At 41.5% G+C, this 20,745-nt stretch overlaps 1 protein-coding gene across 1 annotated transcript in view; it reads left to right on the top strand.

Annotated features, from left to right (window-relative positions):
• Positions 1 to 19,706, top strand: part of LOC306797391 (scavenger receptor cysteine-rich domain-containing protein DMBT1-like) — a gene marked incomplete at both ends in the record, with an annotated part of 34,834 nt that extends 15,128 nt beyond the window's left edge. Inside the window, 6 exons of the mRNA XM_079296735.1 lie at positions 815 to 982; positions 3,177 to 3,344; positions 12,619 to 12,786; positions 14,622 to 14,870; positions 16,982 to 17,135; positions 19,583 to 19,706. Of these exons, the coding sequence (XP_079152861.1) occupies positions 815 to 982; positions 3,177 to 3,344; positions 12,619 to 12,786; positions 14,622 to 14,870; positions 16,982 to 17,135; positions 19,583 to 19,706 (1,031 nt within the window). The remainder of the gene's footprint in view (positions 1 to 814; positions 983 to 3,176; positions 3,345 to 12,618; positions 12,787 to 14,621; positions 14,871 to 16,981; positions 17,136 to 19,582) is intronic.
• Positions 19,707 to 20,745: the final 1,039 nt, after the last annotated feature.

Here is a 20,745-nt window from a genome sequence, read left to right as displayed (position 1 = left end):
ACTTTTAAACAGCCTCATTGAGTCTCTCTGGAAAAGTCATCACTGGTGGTTGGGGGAGTGGATGGGTGGGTGGTACAGAGGCATGGACCCCTGCTGAGCTGGGGGAGGGGGACCTGGCGGTCTGTAGCTGGAGGATGGTATCAGGACTGTCCCATTGTCCAGTGGCGCTTGTTTGCCAGGCGTAGGTCATTCATTGAGTGGGTGGCCTTTAGGCTTGTAGTTCATGTCTCGGACCTCTTCAGACAGAAGCGGAGTCACTTATTGAGAGCTGGTGTTGCAGTTTCTCAGAGTACTGTTTCGCGTCTCTCACCGCTGTGCTGAACCTGTATTTTGACTCCTTTTGTCGAGGGAACCAGTGAGAGGCTAACTTCCGGGTCGGCCAACAAAAATGTCATCCCCGCAGCTATCTAGCTATCTCATCCTGAACAATAACCTGTATCATTTCATTTCAATTTATTTTTGTATAGCCCAAAATTACAAATTTGCCTCAGCAACTCTCAATGTAACCAGCTCCATCTGTCACAGTTTATACCTGGTTTTGATACATTTTATCTTTTAATCTCTTATTACTTTCACCCCTAATTTATATCTATTGCATATCATAGAACCCCATATTTTCCAGATAATTTATCATCGTTTCATCAGAAGCATAATGTGTGAAGGGAGAGTATAATATGGAAGAGTTGATGATAATAAAGCTAAATGATCAATTAAAGTTGCATTGAAGAGTTGGCCCCTTTGCTCAATATTGCTGTAATTTGCAACCTACAGATGCCATAAAGGTTGACTGATATTTTGCTTTTGCTTCAACCAGATATGCCCACAGTGAGACTGGTCAACTCTAACAGCAGCTGTTCTGGCAGAGTGGAGATCTTCCACAACGGCAGTTGGGGGACGGTGTGTGATGACGTTTGGGATGTGACTGACGCTCAGGTGGTGTGTCAACAGCTGGGCTGTGGCAGGGCTCTGTCGGCACCAAGAAGTGCACATTTTGGACAAGGAAGTGGAACAATCTGGCTGGATGACCTTCAGTGTTCAGGAACTGAGTCATCACTAAAAGACTGTACACTCAGTGGATTAGGAACCCACAACTGTAGTCATTCTAAGGATGCTGGTGTCATCTGTGGAGGTAACTTTTTATATCTCCACATTTCTTTTTCTTCTGAACAAATATAACTGGAGAATTTAGAAAATACATTACTTTAATTCAATTTCAAAAACGACGCAGTAATATAGTTACAATAAAGTGCTGTTGGAAATGGTCCTAAAACCAGTGGCAGGCCATGTATTTTATACTTGGGCCATCGGCGCTGTCCTACTACAGTTGAACCACCTCGTAATAACCTCACTATTACGCCTCACGACGGGATGCTTCGTCATTAATGGGCAATGCATATAGTCAAAACCAATGTAATTAAGAAAATGACGAGAACGAACTCTGAAGAACCAGTCGTATATACCTGTATTTATTTGACAACAAAGCAGGTATAATAACATAAAACTCAAATAACATGATTCAACAGGCCTCTGCACATTCTAGCAAAATGATGTTGCTAAAACACTCATTCTGTCCCACACTCGAGGGCACGGACCATTCAAATATTATTCACATCAGAGGGCACAAAATTAACCATTTCATAAAAACGATAACGTTAAAAAAAATTAAAACCGTAGTAACGCTACTGAAATTAGCGTATACTGGATTGTCACCGCCAAACATTCCAAAACGCTAAAAATGTAATGTCTCGTACAAACGTCTTGCATATCTTTAAACGTGAACTCTTACTGCTGCAAAGTTCTGCTAGCTTCACAACATTCATGCTAGCCCACTGACCAATCAAGCTGCACGTTAATGAAGACTTACTTTGGTAGGCCAGCTAGAAGGCTCTGGCACGTCAAAGAATACGCCCAACATGTCAAACTAAAAATCTGATTCGTTGACGACTATGACAATCAATATCGTCCCCATTTACCTGAACTGCAAAGGGATTGAGTTGTAATTCTGAAGGTGTCCGGGCAGATTATTTTACTTGGCGACGACATGGGGCGAAATCTGATTGGATAAAAGCTCTACTTAAAACAAGTTGCGCTGGAAGCGGCGCAACTGAGGAAGATGGTAGCTAAGTAATAAGCTAGTGGGGGATAAAAAATATTTAGAATACATGTAGTGTATTTATGAAAACTAATTTAATTATAAAATACCTATAACTTTGGGATTCTGTCTAGGCAAGCAGAGAAAGCCTTGCCGGGGTTGACGGCCCACCACTGCCTAAAACCCAGCTGTGAGTTGAATTTTTACACTCGGAAATCAATGTTATTTTTGACTGGGTTTTTGGTAAGATGCCTAAATAAGGTCTGTGGTTAACACGAGGTAAAGAGATTTTAGCATTTTGGTCTGACATAAAATACGTCAGTAAATATCCCACTTGTGAAATTTGAAGCGTTTACGTTTCTTAAAAAAGATGGTATCTAACAAGTGCCTAAATTGGACCATTCATCATCATGCTGAACTATAGTCTGCCTTTAGCTTACCGGTGGTGGCGGCATGAAGTCATGAGACAGTGGTGTAGTTTGTTTATAAAATTGAATTGACGTTATGTCTTTGCTTCTGCCGATTGCATCTATGATTTGGATAATGATAAAAGTAGTGTTCATTTGGGAAGACCGTTGGTGTCATAAACTAGTTTAGCCACAGAGCTGATTTCCTGCAATAATCCAAAATCACATTGGCTTTTTCTCCAGGGAATCAGTAAGAGGCTAACTTCCGGGTTGGCCTACAAAAATATGTCATCCTCGCAGCACTCTCTAGATATCTCTATCATCCTGACCAATAACCTGTGAATACACTCCCAATGTACCCAGTTCCATCTGTCAATGTTTATATAATTATGCTAAGTTTTGTTTCATTCTTTTTATCGCAAACTCTTTTACTTTAACCCTTGAGTTACATCCATTGTTTGAAATATTGCCGATCATAGAACCCCACATTTTAAAGTTAATTTCTCATCTTTACCTCAGAAGAATCATGTGTGACGGGAGAGTATGATATGGAAGAGTTCATAAAAATAATAAAGAAGCTAAATGATTAAATCATGTTCAGTTGCATTGACGAGATGGGGCTTTTGCTCAATACTGCTGCCATATGTTGACAGATATTTTGCTTTCACTTCAACTAGATATGACCACAGTGAGACTAGTCAACTCTGACAGCAGCTGCTCTGGCAGAGTGGAGATCTTCCACAACGAGAATTGGGGGACGGTGTGTGACGACAGTTGGGATTTGAATGCCGCTCAGGTGGTGTGTCAACAGCTGGGCTGTGGCAGGGCTCTGTCAGCACCAAGAAGTGCACATTTTGGACAAGGAAGTGGACCAATCTGGCTGGATGACCTTCAGTGTTCAGGAATTGAGTCATCACTAACAGACTGTACACACAGAGGATTAGGAACCCACAACTGTGGTCATTCTGAGGATGCTGGTGTCATCTGTGAAGGTAACTTTATATAGCTACACTTTTTTTTCTGCATAAATAAAACTGGAGGATGACTAAAACATGGTTATTAATTTAACCTTGCAGGTTTCCAGTAGGACGTCTGTTAACACAGACCATTGGACCAAAAACCTGTGAGTACGAAATATAACCAGGTATCAGAGCTGACATCTCGGCACAGTGAACTGTTCTGAATTTATAACCATGTTTCTTTTCGTCTTGATCTTTAGGCGAGGACTGACCGAATGCTGCTAATATGTATTTAAATATATACAAAATGACATCAAGAAAATAAAATCTATATTCACACACTCGTATTTCATTCAACCATTTCTACTATGCTCGAAATCAACATATTTGATATCATTACTTTATATCTAAGCTGTTTTAGCTGTTCTGCAACCCTGCAAAATGAACCCGCGTTTAATGTGGGGTACATGGAGACAAGACTATCGCACATGCTCAAACTAGCCCCAACTTAGGTGAGAGGGACTAGCACAGGCTAACTAACATGCTAAAAATTACACACGTCCTTCAGTAACATTTAACCAAACAGATTTAGCATGAAACGACTCATTCAAACCTACCGATTTTGATGTCCAGGAGCCGGAAATTCTAGGAAATGCTATCTTATTAGTGTCGCTAGCACTACACGATCGGTCTTAATAAAATACTTAACCACTAAACTACAACATGAAACGCAGGGTCGTCCTGGAGGACCATGTGCACAGGTAGGTCGGTACAGGTCCTTGTAACCGTACAGCAGTGGTGGGCCTGCAAGGCCTTCTCTGCTGGCCTAAACAGAATCACGATGTTATATCTATTCTATAATTAATTTTTCTAAAATACTCATTTATAAAAAAAACGTCCCAGTTGCTCTGCTTCCAGTGCAGCTTGTTTTAAGTAGAGCTTTTATCCAATCAGATTTCACCTCTGTGTCTCTAGGTTAGAAGAGATGCCCCAGGCCTGCACACTCAGGAGTGCATCCCTGTGCAGGTTAAGTGAATGGGGACGATATTGTTGATTGTCAGTGTTCAACCAATCAGATCTTTAGTTTGACATGTTGGGCGTATTCTTTGAGTGTCAGCGCCTGCTCGCCGGCCTACAATGAATGAATTTTATTTATATTGCGCTTTTCACAGACATAATATCACAAAGTGCTTAACAGAGCAGACATTTAAATGACATTTTAATGATGTCAGCATTAAGTGCAGCTCAGTTTCCATGTGCAGCTCTGCCGCGAGGTGCAGAGTGTGCTGTGATTGGTCAGTGGGCGAGCACGTGACCATCGTGAAACGAAACTTAACAGCAGAGGGTAGTGAATCACATCACGTGATGCAGCTCAGCCAATCAATATGGGCATTCTGACTGAGCGAAATGTCTCTTAGACTCCTCTTGTATCTTGTCCTTGGCAGTAGGGACAGACGGGTGACGCAGGGAGAAAAACAGGTTTGAGGTAAACAGTTTTACCCCTGACTTGTTCAGGCAAATTCCATGCGCTGCAAAAAGATGTCTGCGCTCCCAGAAAAGGTAGAAATTGTTGATAAAATGTACTGAATGGTCAGCACATGCAGTTGACAGCCATCTGTTCAGTGCAAACAGCCTGCTGAATCCTCCATCTCCTCCTCTGACTGGTGGAAGAGGGCCACTGATAAACACCTCAGCCTTGACAGAGCTGACTGTGTTTAACAGATCAATAAAGTCTCGCTTCAGAACTTCAGACTGTTGTTTCACAATATCACAGCTTCCTGTATGCACGATGATGTTTTTAGCTGTGGGATAGTCGATGTTTTTAGCTGTGGGATAGTCAGCCACGATGTCCAGGAATTTGTCTCTCATGTCAGAGACCATATCTTTCGGAAAGCAGAGTATTTTGGTGTTCTTGCTGCACAGTTTTCTGACATATTTTACAGCATAGTCACCAACAATCAGAGTCTCAGGCCCAGTCACTAGCTTTGCCTGCGGCCTTTTCTCACATTTACTCTCAGTTCTTACCCTGCTTTGAGTAGATGGCTGCTTATCCAGGTCATCAGATGGAGATTTATGATCCTGCGACAATGGAGCAAATCTGTTTTGAAGTTATAGGCTTGGTTGTTGTGGCGGTATTTTGCAGGTTTTACTTTCCTTAGCTGTCCTTGGCTTTGTCCGTCTGGGTGCAGGGGTTGAGGAGGAGTTCTGCCCGTGTGCTAGTGCAGGCCAGTCAGTCGCATAAGATTCATTATCTGCTCTCTCCTCCTGTTTCTTGGTAGGCCTGGTTATGCTAGTTAGCTGTGTCTTAGCTTGCATTTGTCCAGTGTTTTGAGTCCATGGTAGAGTGGTATCATTCTCACACAGTCCATTTACTTCCGCGTTTACTTCTAGTCGGTAGATTTTTGTTTCCAAGACTGCAATCTTCTGTAGGAGTTTGTAGTAGTCATCCGTGGAGAAGGGAGGCATCTTGCTGCTACTTAGCTTTAACTTAGCTGCTAGTTAGCATGAGCCAACAATCCAAATAGCTCAACGACTTTCTGGATTTGTCTTCACTCAAACGTTGAAGAGTGATATATGTGATATATCTGGCAAGATATATGTGATATATCTGGCAAATTGAAACAAGAAAATGCGAGCAGAGACAAGAGCAAGCAGCAAAGCGACTGCACTTGTTATGAATGAAGATCGAGTGAACAGACTGAGATCGAGGCGTTTAGCTCAATTCAAGCAATAACATTTATTTGTGACAGAAGTATTATGTCCGCAGTTAAACGTGCACGGACCAAAAGGCAAAAGTGAAACCTAAGAGCGCTTATACAGAGTAAGCTGGCGTGTCCATTCTGGTTCTCCTTGTGGAGCCATTGGTCAAAATCAAAGCAGAGGCGGATTTGTTTTTAGCATTCAAATGGCCTGATGGAGCACTGGGCAACGTCACCCACAATGGCTCACGTCCGGAACCCGCCTTCTCTGGAACGTCAGTGTGTGTGAAATGTTGATGTCCAGCATATTGTTAACACTTAAGGTGCAGAAAAAGGGTGCAGTTCTAAACTATTTCGAAGTCTCTGTGTGAATAGATAAAAAGAGCTCTTCTCCTACTCTAAGATGGCAGTTTCTGCCCTAATCTGGTGGTTTAAGCAAGCGTTACTTTCAGGGCCACTGTATCTGTTTCTATCGTACGAACGGGTGACGGAATGCCCCATTCTGCGTTTTTGACCTACTTACAGTGACCTCACAACTCCACAATATAAGCTTTACAAGTATAGCGCATATTATTTAACAGTGAATGAATATATTTTATTTACACACTCTCTCATCAAGGTCGTAGAGTCATAAGACGATTTCTTTGGGCCGTGATTTGTCATTAAGGAGTGATGGTGGGTCCCACAGACAGACCAGCCGAGAACCATTGTCCTCCACGCAATCCGACCGAAAAGGCCCAGACCAGAGGTTTGAACACGGGCGCCTGAAGACGCTCGCACGCCTCGGAGGATTGGATCCCCCGCTCGGCTATAGACGAGACTGTTTACTAGTTTCTTCGTGGAGAAAAGGGTACCGTTGGAAAAGCTGGTGTCGGTGATTACAGACGGGGCTCCCGCGATGACGGGCCGGCATGCAGGCTTCATTGCGCAATGCAAAGGTGACCCAGACTTCGCACAATTTCTACATTACCACTGGATCATTCACCAGCAGGCGCCATGTGCAAAAGTAACCGACTTTAATCATGTGATGATACAAACATATCAGAGATGTGATACCTCTGACTTACAAATGTTGAAACAGATTAACAGAAATAAAAGTTGCATGTTTAAATATGTATGTGTAGCTATACCATCATTGTTGTGGAAATCATTATTAACTGACATGTGATCAAACAGTCTCTTAACATATATTATTGTTATTAAGGTGATCTGTGCAACTTTGTTATTCAGGAAGTTTGTATCAAATAAGTAGCCCTTCGTACCTTGCAGTAGCTCTCAGTTTAAAAAAGGTTGGTGACCCCTGGTCTATTGCATCCATGGGTACTTCTCAAGTCTCTTAATTGCATCCCCGTTTCCCTCACTTGCGTCCTTTCCTTGCGTCTTAGTCCCTCCCACCAGGGATGCATGGAGGAAACTATGCAAGGAGAGAGGAACGAGGAAATATGTTTTAAAATACATGAGACGTCCTTTCCTCAGTTGCGTCACGTGAAGCGACGTCTGTTTCTGATGACGGTGGCTGATGATCACAGCTGGATCAGCTGTCAGTCGGCTTTAACAGCTGGAGAGACTTTTGAGAAGTTTGTGTCTGTTCACGTGATCACTGTACTTAATAATACTAATAACTAATAAAGACACACAGTTATCATCAGTGTAGAGGTGTTTTCTCTCTGTAGTCTGTTAACAAACTGTGTCCTGTGTTCTGTTTATAAGCGCAGGATCGATTTCTACGGCGGAATGCGATCGTCCTATTTATGAATTATTTGCATCTGTACATTTTGAAATTGTGACTGTGGCGTCATCATTAAATAACCCAGAATATGATTATTGTTTCTCTTAAATTATAAAACTCGTCAAACACTCAGGAATGATGTAAAAAGTGTTTCATCTCTCCAGCTCTCTCTGACTTTAATTGTTTCCATAATAAAGGTTATTGAGGGAAATATCAGATCATGAAAACACAAATCTTTCTAATAAATTAAGAAAGTTGTTTGTGGTTCTTTTGTTGTTCAGACTACAATGAACATTTATTTAAATCAGATGTTGAACCAGAGAACAAATCAAATATAAAGCTTGAGTTTATTCTGTGATCTGTCTTCACTCTGGTGTTAAACTCAGTCAGTCAGGCCGATCGGCTGCAGCGTCCAATCACATAACTGATGAACAATGAGGGGGCGTGTCGGCTGTTAAAAAACTTCCTGGAAGTCTGTTTTCGTGGTTCCTCGCTCATGGCTCCTCCAAGGTCCCTCCATCCTCGATCCTCGCTCCTCAAGCTACATTAGAGCTTTGGGACGGCCGTCAATATCGCAGCACAGAAACAACTTCCGGTTCAAGCGAGGATCGAGGAGCGAGGAAATGACAATTAAGAGACTTGAGAAGTACCCCATAGGTATGGCCAAATCCCAATGTCCCCCCTTACGGACTCACGGACTTTGAGGCGCGCTCCCGTGAAGTCCGTGAGGGTTTAGGGATGTCCCACTGTCAAATCGTCAACTGTTTGAGGGCTCTCTTGCAGACATCTTGAGCCCTTTATGAACCCTTTCCGTAAGTCAGCATGGTATGCTGACTTAGCCTCAGTGAATTACCCACAAATCATTGCAATGTGACATTAAACACGGGGTAACCAGTGGACGCATGGAGACGTAAAAAAAATAAGAAGAGAAAACAAGGACGGCTCACGTGTGTTCAGCCTGTCATATTCAATTTACTCAAACATCAAGGGTTAAAGATGGAACAAAAAATAAACATGAAATCAGAGAATATTTATTTATTTCTTCATCAAATATTTGATTTTGTCATTGAAGCTGTTTTGACTAAATGAGTAAATGCTTATATAAAATGACCTCTCACTTGTGAGGAAAGAGTCTGAAAGACTTTCAAATCAGGGAGTACAAAGTATAAAATAATACACACAATTATACATCATATTTTTTGTCGTCATGGTAACGTGATATGTTGAAGCAAAGTGTTGTCCCATTCCTATTTACACCATTTCAAGCCCTCACAGTCTCTCACACTCAACCACTTTCCAGGTGACGTCAGTAAGTTCTTGAGGGTTCAGGGTTTGAGGGTTTAGGGGGGACATTGGGATTTGGCCTATATCCCAAAGCCCTTAATCACATCCCTGTTCTTCTTCTTCTTTTAAGTTTTATGGAGGATTGTGTAGGAAATTTAGGTTTAGAAGTGTGCTTTAAGAATTTATAATTAGAAGTGTTTTAGGATTCATAATTAGAGGGGTGTTTTAAGATTTATTGTTCGAAGTGTTTCTTAGTTGAATTTGTAGCACCTTTAGAGGTGGATAGTAAAATGTTAGCAAGTACTTGGGACGTACCAATTATGCTTGGAAAACTTGTGAAGTTTTTGCCAAAAGTTGCAAATCCTTATCTTTATATAGTATGTTTACCATAGAAGTGTTAAGCCATAAAAGACAGTCATTGAACGTATAAAACTGTGAAGAATAGCCAAGGGTCAGACAGGGATTTCCAGACAAGCATTTACAGGAACGAGGCGTCACACCCGCGCGAGGGTCCTCCGGCTGGCTGATGCGAGAAGGAGGAGCCAGCTGGATTTAGCCAATAGAAACTAAGACAGGCATTATTGGAGGGTTTTTCGAACTATGAAAAGAAAGGCAGAGGAAGAATTCTTTCTCTTTGCTCCCGTTTCATCTTGTGGGTCGTTACGCTTTCAGGGTGAGGCGCGGGTGAATGCTTTTCCGCGCGGATCATATTTCTATATTTTCCGTAAATAATGTACTTCACTTTGCAATTGTTTTAGCTTCTGTAGTATTAAATACTTTTGATTACAATTGAGACCGGCTGACTTGTTGGCAGAGGCTGGATCACATGCGGTCTCCCCCACAGTTGCGAGAGGTTCATGAACCTAACAATGGCATCCAGTGAAAGGTGCATTCCCGCCACCTACTGTATTGGAGTGTGGACAAGAGTAACCTATCCCCTTAAAAAACATTTCCTGCCCACAAGGTTAATGCATCTTTTAGGTTTAGTTCCTCAACTCCCAGCTTCCTCTTCAACCTGTCTCGCTCAAGTGTGAATTTCTGGCAATGACAAATGATGTGGTCTACAGATTCTGGTATCTGGCAGTGCTCACATAGTCCTGTTCGGTGTTTATTTATTAGTTGCATTGTTTTGTTCAGCCTTGTGTGCCCAATCGTCAGTCTGGTTCATATGTTTTCTTCTGTGGTGCTTCTTCTGGATGGCCTCCCTTTGCCAACTTCTCTCTGAACAGCATAAAGATGTCTTCCTGTTTCTCCTACATCCCAACTGTGCTGCCATTCCTTACTAATGTTTCTTTTGATTTATGATTTAGCTTCTGCTTTGCTGAGTAAAATGTGTCTTGTTTTTGTTAATTTATCTGCTCTTTCGTTTCCTTTTACCCCTCTATGTGCTGGTACCCACATAAATTATACAAAAATACCCATATTCTTAAGTCAGAACAGTGTTTCGTATTTTTCATAAATTAAATCCTGCCTGCTATGGGTTGTGAATGATTGTAATTAGGATAATACTGAACTGAAATCTGAACAGACAATGACCTTTTCGATCCGAACCTCCTCTACCCACTGCAGTGCTGTTAAAATGACCAACGTCTCAACTGTATAAACAGACAGATGATCTGATGTTCTCCCTTTGACTTCATATTGCAAGGTTGGTATGGTGACCGCCAAACCAGTTCTACCTGTATTAGGATCTTTAGATCCATCTGTGCATGCTGGAGTAAATTACTGATATGTTGTCAGTCGGCTTTAACAGCTGGAGAGACTTTTGAGAAGTTTGTGTCTGTGCACATGATCACTGTACTTAATAATAACAACTAATAATACGAATAACTATTAAAGACACACAGTAATCATCACTGTACTTAATAATAGTAACTAATAATACTAGCACAGACACAAACTTCTCAAAAGTCTCTCCAGCTGTTAAGGCCAACTGACAGCTGATCCAGCTGTGATCAGAGCCGTCATCAGAAACAGACGTCGCTTCACGTGATGCAACTGAGGAAAGGAATTTTCATGTATCTTAAAACATATTTCCTCGTTTCCTCTCTCCTCACATGGTTTCAAAGGACACAAGTGAGGGAAACGGGGATGCGATTAAGAGCTGTGGGATGTACCCATGGATGAAATAGACCCTTATCACCCCCGCCATTTTGACATATAATTGCAGAGTGAACACAGGTGTGATTAAAAAAAATGGCTCTGTTCCATTTCGGTGGCTGGGGCCCTGGTATTGTGCATGCTGGCTCACTGGAATGAATTTGAAACTAAATAGAATGGGACCTTCATCAGTTTGATCAATCACACCTGTGTTTACCCTGCAATTATGCGCCAGATTGGCTGCTGCGAAAAGTGCATATAAAGAGACTTGGGATGTACCCTGCGTTAGGACTGGAGTCAATCATTTAGCAAGCCAGAAGAGTCGGCTTTGATGCAGTTTGGCAAAGTGTCTCTTTTGTCCGATTCAGCAAGTGTGGGTCCTATCTCCTGTATGTGGCCCGTGATGAGGGGGACTCGTGGAATGCTGTTGCTCCTGCTAATTCAGACATTAACAGGATGGACAGGTAAAGTAATTGATGTATCAGCAGGTTTAAGCTTAAATTCTTCTTTACATGAAGCTGCACTGATTGATGTTTCATATTCACAATGGATCAAATCATTTCTTGTAATGTGAAGGGAGTTGCAGAGAGGATGGAAACTTCAGAGAATTAGTTTTCAGTGGCAAAGTTCTGATCAACCCACTGTACACTACCTGCCCAGCACCAAAGAGCAGGCAGAAAAAGTTAGCAATGATGCGCTCTTCTCACAGCAGCCATTTCAACATATCATTGCAGGGTAAACCCAGGTACAATTGCTAACATTGATTATGGCCCTGTTTCATTTAGGTGGGCCATGGCCCTGGTATTGTGGATGCTGGCTCACTGGAATGACTGTGACAAATGGACTGGGCCCACAATTAACTTTATTGTCACCTGTGTCAAAATGGCGTCTTGTTCTATGACATAAAATATGTCTGTGAATAACTCACTTGTGAAATTTGAAGGTTTTAAGTTTCTGAAAAATGATTGTTGCTAACAAGTGCCTAAATGAGACGAATGAACATCAACATGCTAAACTATAGTCTGCCTTTAGCGTAGTGGTGGTGGCGTAAAGACAGTGGTAGTTTGTTTATATCAAACTCTTTCACTTTAACCCTCGCGTTACATCCATTGTATGAAATATTGCACATCATAGAACCCCACATTTTCCAGATAATTTCTCATCTTTACCTCAGAAGAATCATGTGTGAAGGGACAGTATGATATGTAAGAGTTCATAATAATAATAAAGCTAAATGATTAAATTAAGTTCAGTTACATTTAAGAGATGTGGCGTTTGCTCAATATTGCTGTAATTTGCAAGCAGTTGCCATGTGGGTTGACTGATATTTTGCTTTCACTTCAATCAGATATGACCGCAGTGAGACTGGTCAACTCTGACAGCAGCTGCTCTGGCAGAGTGGAGGTCTTCCACAACGGCAATTGGGGGACGGTGTGTGACGACAGTTGGGATTGGAATGATGCTCAGGTGGTGTGTCAACAGCTGGGCTGTGGCAGGGCTCTGTCAGCACCAGGAAGTGCACATTTTGGACAAGGAAGTGGACCAATCTGGCTGGATGACCTTCAGTGTTCAGGAACTGAGTCATCACTAACAGACTGTACACACAGAGGATTAGGAACCCACAATTGTCGTCATTCTGAGGATGCTGGTGTCATCTGTGAAGGTAACGTTGTACATCTACACATGCTTTTTTTTCTGCACAAATATAATTTTGAAAAAACATTAATTCCATTAAATTTCACAAACGATACAATAATATAGTTACAATGAAGTGCTGCTGGAAATGGCCCTAAAATGCAGCTGTGAGTTGAATTTTTACACTCGTGGAAGTCGATGGCAATTTTGACAAGGTTTTTGGTAAGACTCCTGAAATATTTACTGACAGAAAATATGTCAGTAAATATCCCACTTGTGAAATTTTAAGCTTCTGAAAAATGTTGGTTGCTAACAAGTGCCTAAATGAGGCTACTGAACATCATCGTGCTGAACTATAATCTTTAGCTCAGTGGTGGTGGCGTGACGTCATGAGACAGTCGTGTAGTTTGTTTCGTCGTGACGTGACTTTTTTACTTCTGCGGGTTGCATCTATGATTTAAATGAAGTAGTGTTGATTTGGGAAGATGAACTTAATAAACAAAACATGTTTGTATCATAAACTGGTTTAGCCTCAGACTTGATTTCCTGTAATAATCCCAAATCCCATTGGCTTTTTCAGAACCAGTTCTTGCCAAGTATGTAACACATACAAGGAATTTGACTTGGTGAATAGTGCATAACAATGACCACAGTGCAATAATCAAGGCATCATTTATAAATATATATTTCTATTTACACAAGGCGCTTAAAAGACTTCATGACCGCAGAGGTCAGGGCGACGGGCCTGTAGTCATTTAGTCCTGTGAACCTTCGTGTTTTTGGGGGACGGGGATGATGGTGGCGCAATTGAAGATGTCTGTGAATACCGGAGACTGCTGATCAGCACAATGCTTTAGGGTGGAGGGAGAGGCTGGCTGCTTTGCGGGGGTTCTGACTTTTAAACAGCCTCATTGAGTCTCTCTGGAAAAGTCATCACTGGTGGTTGGATGGGTGGGTGGTACAGAGGCATGGACCCCTGCTGAGCTGGGGGAGGGAGACCTGGTGGTCTGTAGCTAGAGGATGGTATCAGGACTGTCCCATTGTCCAGTGGAGCTTGTTTGCCAGGCGTAGGTCATTCATTGAGTGGGGGGCCTTTAGGCTTGTAGTTCATGTCTCGGACCTCTTCAGACAGAAGCGGAGTCACTTATTGAGAGCTGGTGTTGCAGTTTCTCAGAGTACTGTTTCGCGTCTCTCACCGCTGTGCTGAACCTGTATTTTGACTCCTTTTGTCGAGGGAACCAGTGAGAGGCTAACTTCCGGGTCGGCCAACAAAAATGTCATCCCCGCAGCACTCTCTATCTCTCTCTATCTCTCTATCTCATCCTGAACAATAACCTGTATCATTTCATTTCAATTTATTTTTGTATAGCCCAAAATTACAAATTTGCCTCAGCAACTCTCAATGTAACCAGCTCCATCTGTCACAGTTTATACCTGGTTTTGATACATTTTATCTTTTAATCTCTTATTACTTTCACCCCTAATTTATATCTATTGCATATCATAGAACCCCATATTTTCCAGATAATTTATCATCGTTTCATCAGAAGCATAATGTGTGAAGGGAGAGTATAATATGGAAGAGTTGATGATAATAAAGCTAAATGATCAATTAAAGTTGCATTGAAGAGTTGGGGCCGTTGCTCAATATTGCTGTAATTTGCAACCTACAGATGCCATAAAGGTTGACTGATATTTTGCTTTCGCTTCAACCAGATATGCCCACAGTGAGACTGGTCAACTCTAACAGCAGCTGTTCTGGCAGAGTGGAGATCTTCCACAACGGCAGTTGGGGGACGGTGTGTGATGACGTTTGGGATGTGACTGACGCTCAGGTGGTGTGTCAACAGCTGGGCTGTGGCAGGGCTCTGTCGGCACCAAGAAGTGCACATTTTGGACAAGGAAGTGGAACAATCTGGCTGGATGACCTTCAGTGTTCAGGAACTGAGTCATCACTAAAAGACTGTACACTCAGTGGATTAGGAACCCACAACTGTAGTCATTCTAAGGATGCTGGTGTCATCTGTGGAGGTAACTTTTTATATCTCCACATTTCTTTTTCTTCTGAACAAATATAACTGGAGAATTTAGAAAATACATTACTTTAATTCAATTTCAAAAACGACACAGTAATATAGTTACAATAAAGTGCTGTTGGAAATGGTCCTAAAACCAGTGGCAGGCCATGTATTTTATACTTGGGCCATCGGCGCTGTCCTACTACAGTTGAACCACCTCGTAATAACCTCACTATTACGCCTCACGACGGGATGCTTCGTCATTAACGGGCAATGCATATAGTCAAAACCAATGTAATTAAGAAAATGACGAGAACGAACTCTGAAGAACCAGTCGTATATACCTGTATTTATTTAACAAAGCAGGTATAATAACATAAAACTCAAATAACATGATTCAACAGGCCTCTGCACATTCTAGCAAAATGATGTTGCTAAAACACTCATTCTGTCCCACACTCGAGGGCACGGACCATTCAAATATTATTCACATCAGAGGGCACAAAATTAACCATTTCATAAAAACGATAACGTTAAAAAAATTAAAACCGTAGTAACGCTACTGAAATTAGCGTATACTGGATTGTCACCGCCAAACATTCCAAAACGCTAAAAATGTAATGTCTCGTACAAAAGTCTTGCATATCTTTAAAGTTGAACTCTTACTGCTGCAAAGTTCTGTTAGCTTCACAACAGTCACGCTAGCCCACTGACCAATCAAGCTGCACGTTAATGAAGACTTACTTTGGTAGGCCAGCTAGAAGGCTCTGGCACGTCAAAGAATACGCCCAACATGTCAAACTAAAAATCTGATTCGTTGGCGACTATGACAATCAACAATATCGTCCCCATTTACCTGAACTGCAAAGGGATTGAGTTGTAATTCTGAAGGTGTCCGGGCAGATTATTTTACTTGGCGACGACATGGGGCGAAATCTGATTGGATAAAAGCTCTACTTAAAACAAGTTGCGCTGGAAGCGGCGCAACTGAGGAAGATGGTAGCTAAGTAATAAGCTAATGGGGGATAAAAAATATTTAGAATGCATGTAGTGTATTTATGAAAACTAATTTAATTATAAAATACCTATAACTTTGGGATTCTGTCTAGGCAAGCAGAGAAAGCCTTGCCGGGGTTGACGGCCCGCCACTGCCTAAAACCCAGCTGTGAGTTGAATTTTTACACTCGGAAATCAATGTTGTTTTTGACTGGGTTTTTGGTAAGATGCCTAAATAAGGTCTGTGGTTAACACGAGGTAAAGAGATTTTAGCATTTTGGTCTGACATAAAATACGTCAGTAAATATCCCACTTGTGAAATTTGAAGCTTTTACGTTTCTTAAAAAAGATGGTCTCTAACAAGTGCCTAAATTGGACCATTCATCATCATGCTGAACTATAGTCTGCCTTTAGCTTACCGGTGGTGGCGGCATGAAGTCATGAGACAGTGGTGTAGTTTGTTTATAAAATTGAATTGACGTTATGTCTTTGCTTCTGCCGATTGCATCTATGATTTGGATAATGATAAAAGTAGTGTTCATTTGGGAAGACGTTGGTGTCATAAACTAGTTTAGCCACAGAGCTGATTTCCTGCAATAATCCAAAATCACATAGGCTTTTTCTCCAGGGAATCAGTAAGAGGCTAACTTCCGGGTTGGCCTACAAAAATATGTCATCCTCGCAGCACTCTCTAGATATCTCTATCATCCTGACCAATAACCTGTGAATACACTCCCAATGTACCCAGTTCCATCTGTCAATGTTTATATAATTATGCTAAGTTTTGTTTCATTCTTTTTATCTCAAACTCTTTTACTTTAACCCTTGAGTTACTTCCATTGTTTGAAATATTGCCGATCATAGAACCCCACATTTTCAAGCTAATTTCTCATCTTTACCTCAGAAGAATCATGTGTGAAGGGAGAGTATGATATGGAAGAGTTCATAAAAATAATAAAGAAGCTAAATGATTAAATCAAGTTCAGTTGCATTGACGAGATGGGGCTTTTGCTCAATACTGCTGCCATATGTTGACAGATATTTTGCTTTCACTTCAACTAGATATGACCACAGTGAGACTGGTCAACTCTGACAGCAGCTGCTCTGGCAGAGTGGAGATCTTCCACAACGAGAATTGGGGGACGGTGTGTGACGACAGTTGGGATTTGAATGCCGCTCAGGTGGTGTGTCAACAGCTGGGCTGTGGCAGGGCTCTGTCAGCACCAAGAAGTGCACATTTTGGACAAGGAAGTGGACCAATCTGGCTGGATGACCTTCAGTGTTCAGGAACTGAGTCATCACTAAAAGACTGTACACACAGAGGATTAGGAACCCACAACTGTGGTCATTCTGAGGATGCTGGTGTCATCTGTGAAGGTAACTTTGTACAGCTACCTTTTTTTCTGCACAAATATAACTAAAGAATTTAGAAAAAACATTGTTACTAATTTTTCTATTTCACAAACAATACTGCAATAAAATGCTGCTGGAAATAGTCTTAAAACCATCTTTGAGTTGAATATTCAGACTCGTGGAAGTCAATGGGATTTTTGACTGGAATTTTGGTAAAATGCCTAAATAAGGTCTGTGGATAACACGAGATTAAGAGATTTTAACATTTTGTTATATGACATGAAATGCATCAGTAAATATCCCACTTGTGAAATGTGATGCTTTTAAGTTTGTTCAAAAAAGATGGTTGCTAACAAGTGCCTAAATGAGACTAATGAACATCATAATGCTGAACTATAGTCTGCCTTTAAATCATAGATGCCAATTGCAGCTATGATTTAAATCATGATAAAAGTAGTGTTCATTTCTGAAGATGATCTTAGGAAACAAAATGTGTTTGTACCATAAACTAGTTTAGCAAACTATTTTATTTTGTCAATAATCCAAAATCCCATTGGCTTTTTGTCAAGGGAACCACTGAGAGGCTACCTTCCGTGTTGGCCTACAAAATGTCATCCCTGCAGCACTCTCTAGATATCTCAATTATCCTGACCGTTAACCTGTGTATCAACTCCCAATGTACCCAGATCCATCTGTCTCAGTTTATACCTAGTTTTGTGTAATTTTATCTTATTACTTTCACACCTAATTTACATCCATTTCATAGAACCTCACAGTTTCCAGATAATTTATCGTTGCCTCAGAAGAATCATGTGTGAAGGGAGAGTATGCTATGTCGGGAGTTAATAATGATAAAGACGCTAAATTATAAAGTAGTTTCATTGAAGAGATGGGGCTTTTGGTCAATACTGCTGTTCAGTGGCGGCTGGTGGAAAATGTTCTAGGTAGGGCCATCTTATCAATTTCAGCAAACATCCCAGTATGATTTAATGCAAAAAATGGAAGTATCAAACATGCATTATTACTTGGCAGTTAAATATTTAACCTTTATTCCAACACGAAAACAATCAGTAAATAACACTTATATAATATAATATGTTTATTGATTGAGATGCCCCTATGGACCTTGTTATAGGAGGTAAAGATCAGGAGAAGTAAACATGAAGTGTAATTATGAATACTGATGTTAAATTAAGCTATGATGAGTTTTCACTGTTAATATAACATCTCTATTACATGTTGATGCCTCCATGACCAAGTTAAGCAGATGAAACTGAGGACAACTATGTAGAAGAAAAGATGTTCACTTTGCCAAATATGTAGCTTGACAGAGTTCTCCATGTGTGTCCTGGTGTTCTCATGTTTCCTTACCTCCTCATCCCTTACTCCCTACCCTGGTGTTCTCATATTTCCTTACCTCCTCATCCCTTACTCCTGTAACTGTCCGTGATGGATCTGTCCCCGTTGTTTTAAAAAGCTAAATAAATGATTAGCATGACGTCATCCAGCTAGCCAAACCTGTCTGGTGTACAGCTAGTGAAGCTTCGCATGTAGTCTATCTGATTGTGAGGTCAGGCTGATCTGATATCGGCTCTTTGGCTGCAGAATCTCCGCCAAAGTTCTCCTCTCAAACGGGTCTTGGATGAGGAGTGCTCGCGCTTGCACTCACGCGTAGAGTCTTCTCCTGACGAGAACGCGCAGCGAGGGGGGCCTGATCGTTCTGGCCCCAAGCTGAATCTATTTGAGGGCGCTGATTGGCTAAATTGTATGTCACTCATTTATATCTTGAATCAGCAATTGGCTAAACTGCTTCATAGACCAGTCTCTTTTGGGCCAAAACGATCAGGCCCCCCAAGCTGCGCGTTCTCAGAGTGTCGTGCACACAGACAGCGAGCACGAGCAGAGAGCACACAGGCGGAGAGGACGAGCAGGAAAAGCATATATTTTGCGCAGATATCATATTTTACACACATTACTGGGTAAATTCCATAGTTCAAAAATACAAATATTGACAATTTGTATAATTTAATATATATATCTATATATCTATATAGATATATATATATATATATATATCTTTTTTTTTTTTTTTTGTGTGGCTCATGGTGGGGCCATGCCCCATGGCCCTCAATTGATCAGCCGCTGCTGTTGCCATGTAGGTTGACAGATATTTTGCTTTCACTTCAACTAGATATGACCACAGTGAGACTGGTCAACTCTGACAGCAGCTGCTCTGGCAGAGTGGAGATCTTCCACAACGGCAATTGGGGGACGGTGTGTGACGACGTTTGGGATGTGAATGATGCTCAGGTGGTGTGTCAACACCTGGGCTGTGGCAGGGCTCTGTCGGCACCAGGAAATGCACACTTTGGACAAGGAAGTGGACCAATCTGGCTGGATGACCTTCAGTGTTCAGGAACTGAGTCATCACTAACAGACTGTACACACAGAGGATTAGGAACCCACAACTGTCGTCATTCTGAGGATGCTGGTGTCATCTGTGGAGGTAACTTTGTACATGTACACAATTGTTTTTTTCCTGAACAATTATAACTGGAGAATTTACAAAAACATGGTTATTAATTTCATTCAGTGTCCCAAACGATGCAGTGGTATAGTTACATTAAAGTGCTGCTGGAATCTGTCCTAAAACCAGTGGCGGGCCATGCATATTATACTTGGGCCATCAGTGTTGTCCTACTACAGTTGAACCACCTCCTAATAACCTCACTATTACGCCTCATGACTGGATGCTTCGTCATTAACGGGCAATGCATTTAGTCAAAATCAATGTAATTAACACCATGACGTGAACAAACTCAAGAACCAGTCTCATATATTTATTTGACAACAAAGCAGGTAGAATAACATGATTCAACAGGCCTCTGCACATTCTAGCAAAATTACATTGCTAAAACACAAATTCTGTCACACACTCAAGGGCTCGGGGCCATTCAAATATTATTCACATCAGAGAAAACAATATCAACCATTTCATGAAACGATGCTGCAGATGGGGGGGAAAAAAATCACTTGTCAAAGCTGCTGTTCACATTTTAAAGACAAAGTCCATCCTCTCTGTGATTACAAAGAGCAATGTCACGGTTGTACAGTACATCGATGCAGTTCAGTTCCAGCAAGATGTCCTTCTCTATTCATGGCTGCCAGTGATGACAGTCTAGCCTCCCCAGTTGTACTTCTTGAATACGTTTTAATGCGTTGCAGGGCTGAAAGTATCTACTCGACAAAGGCAGTAGATATTGGGATTGTCGCGGCCAAACATGCCAAAACGCTAAAAATGTAATGTCACGTACAACGTCTTCCATATCTTTAAACTTGAACTCGTACTGCTACAACGTTCTGCTAGCTAGTTTCACAACAGTCACGCTAGCCCACTGACCAATCAAGCCGCACGTTGATGACATACTTTGCTAGGCCAGCTAGAAGGCTCTGGCACGTCAAAGAAAATGCCC

The sequence above is a fragment of the Melanostigma gelatinosum genome (genome assembly GCF_949748355.1).
Source record: "Melanostigma gelatinosum genome assembly, chromosome: 3".
Taxonomy (NCBI): Eukaryota; Metazoa; Chordata; class Actinopteri; order Perciformes; family Zoarcidae; genus Melanostigma; species Melanostigma gelatinosum.
The sequence above is the reverse complement of the archived record's forward strand: the minus strand, read 5'-3'. Positions and strand labels throughout refer to the sequence as shown.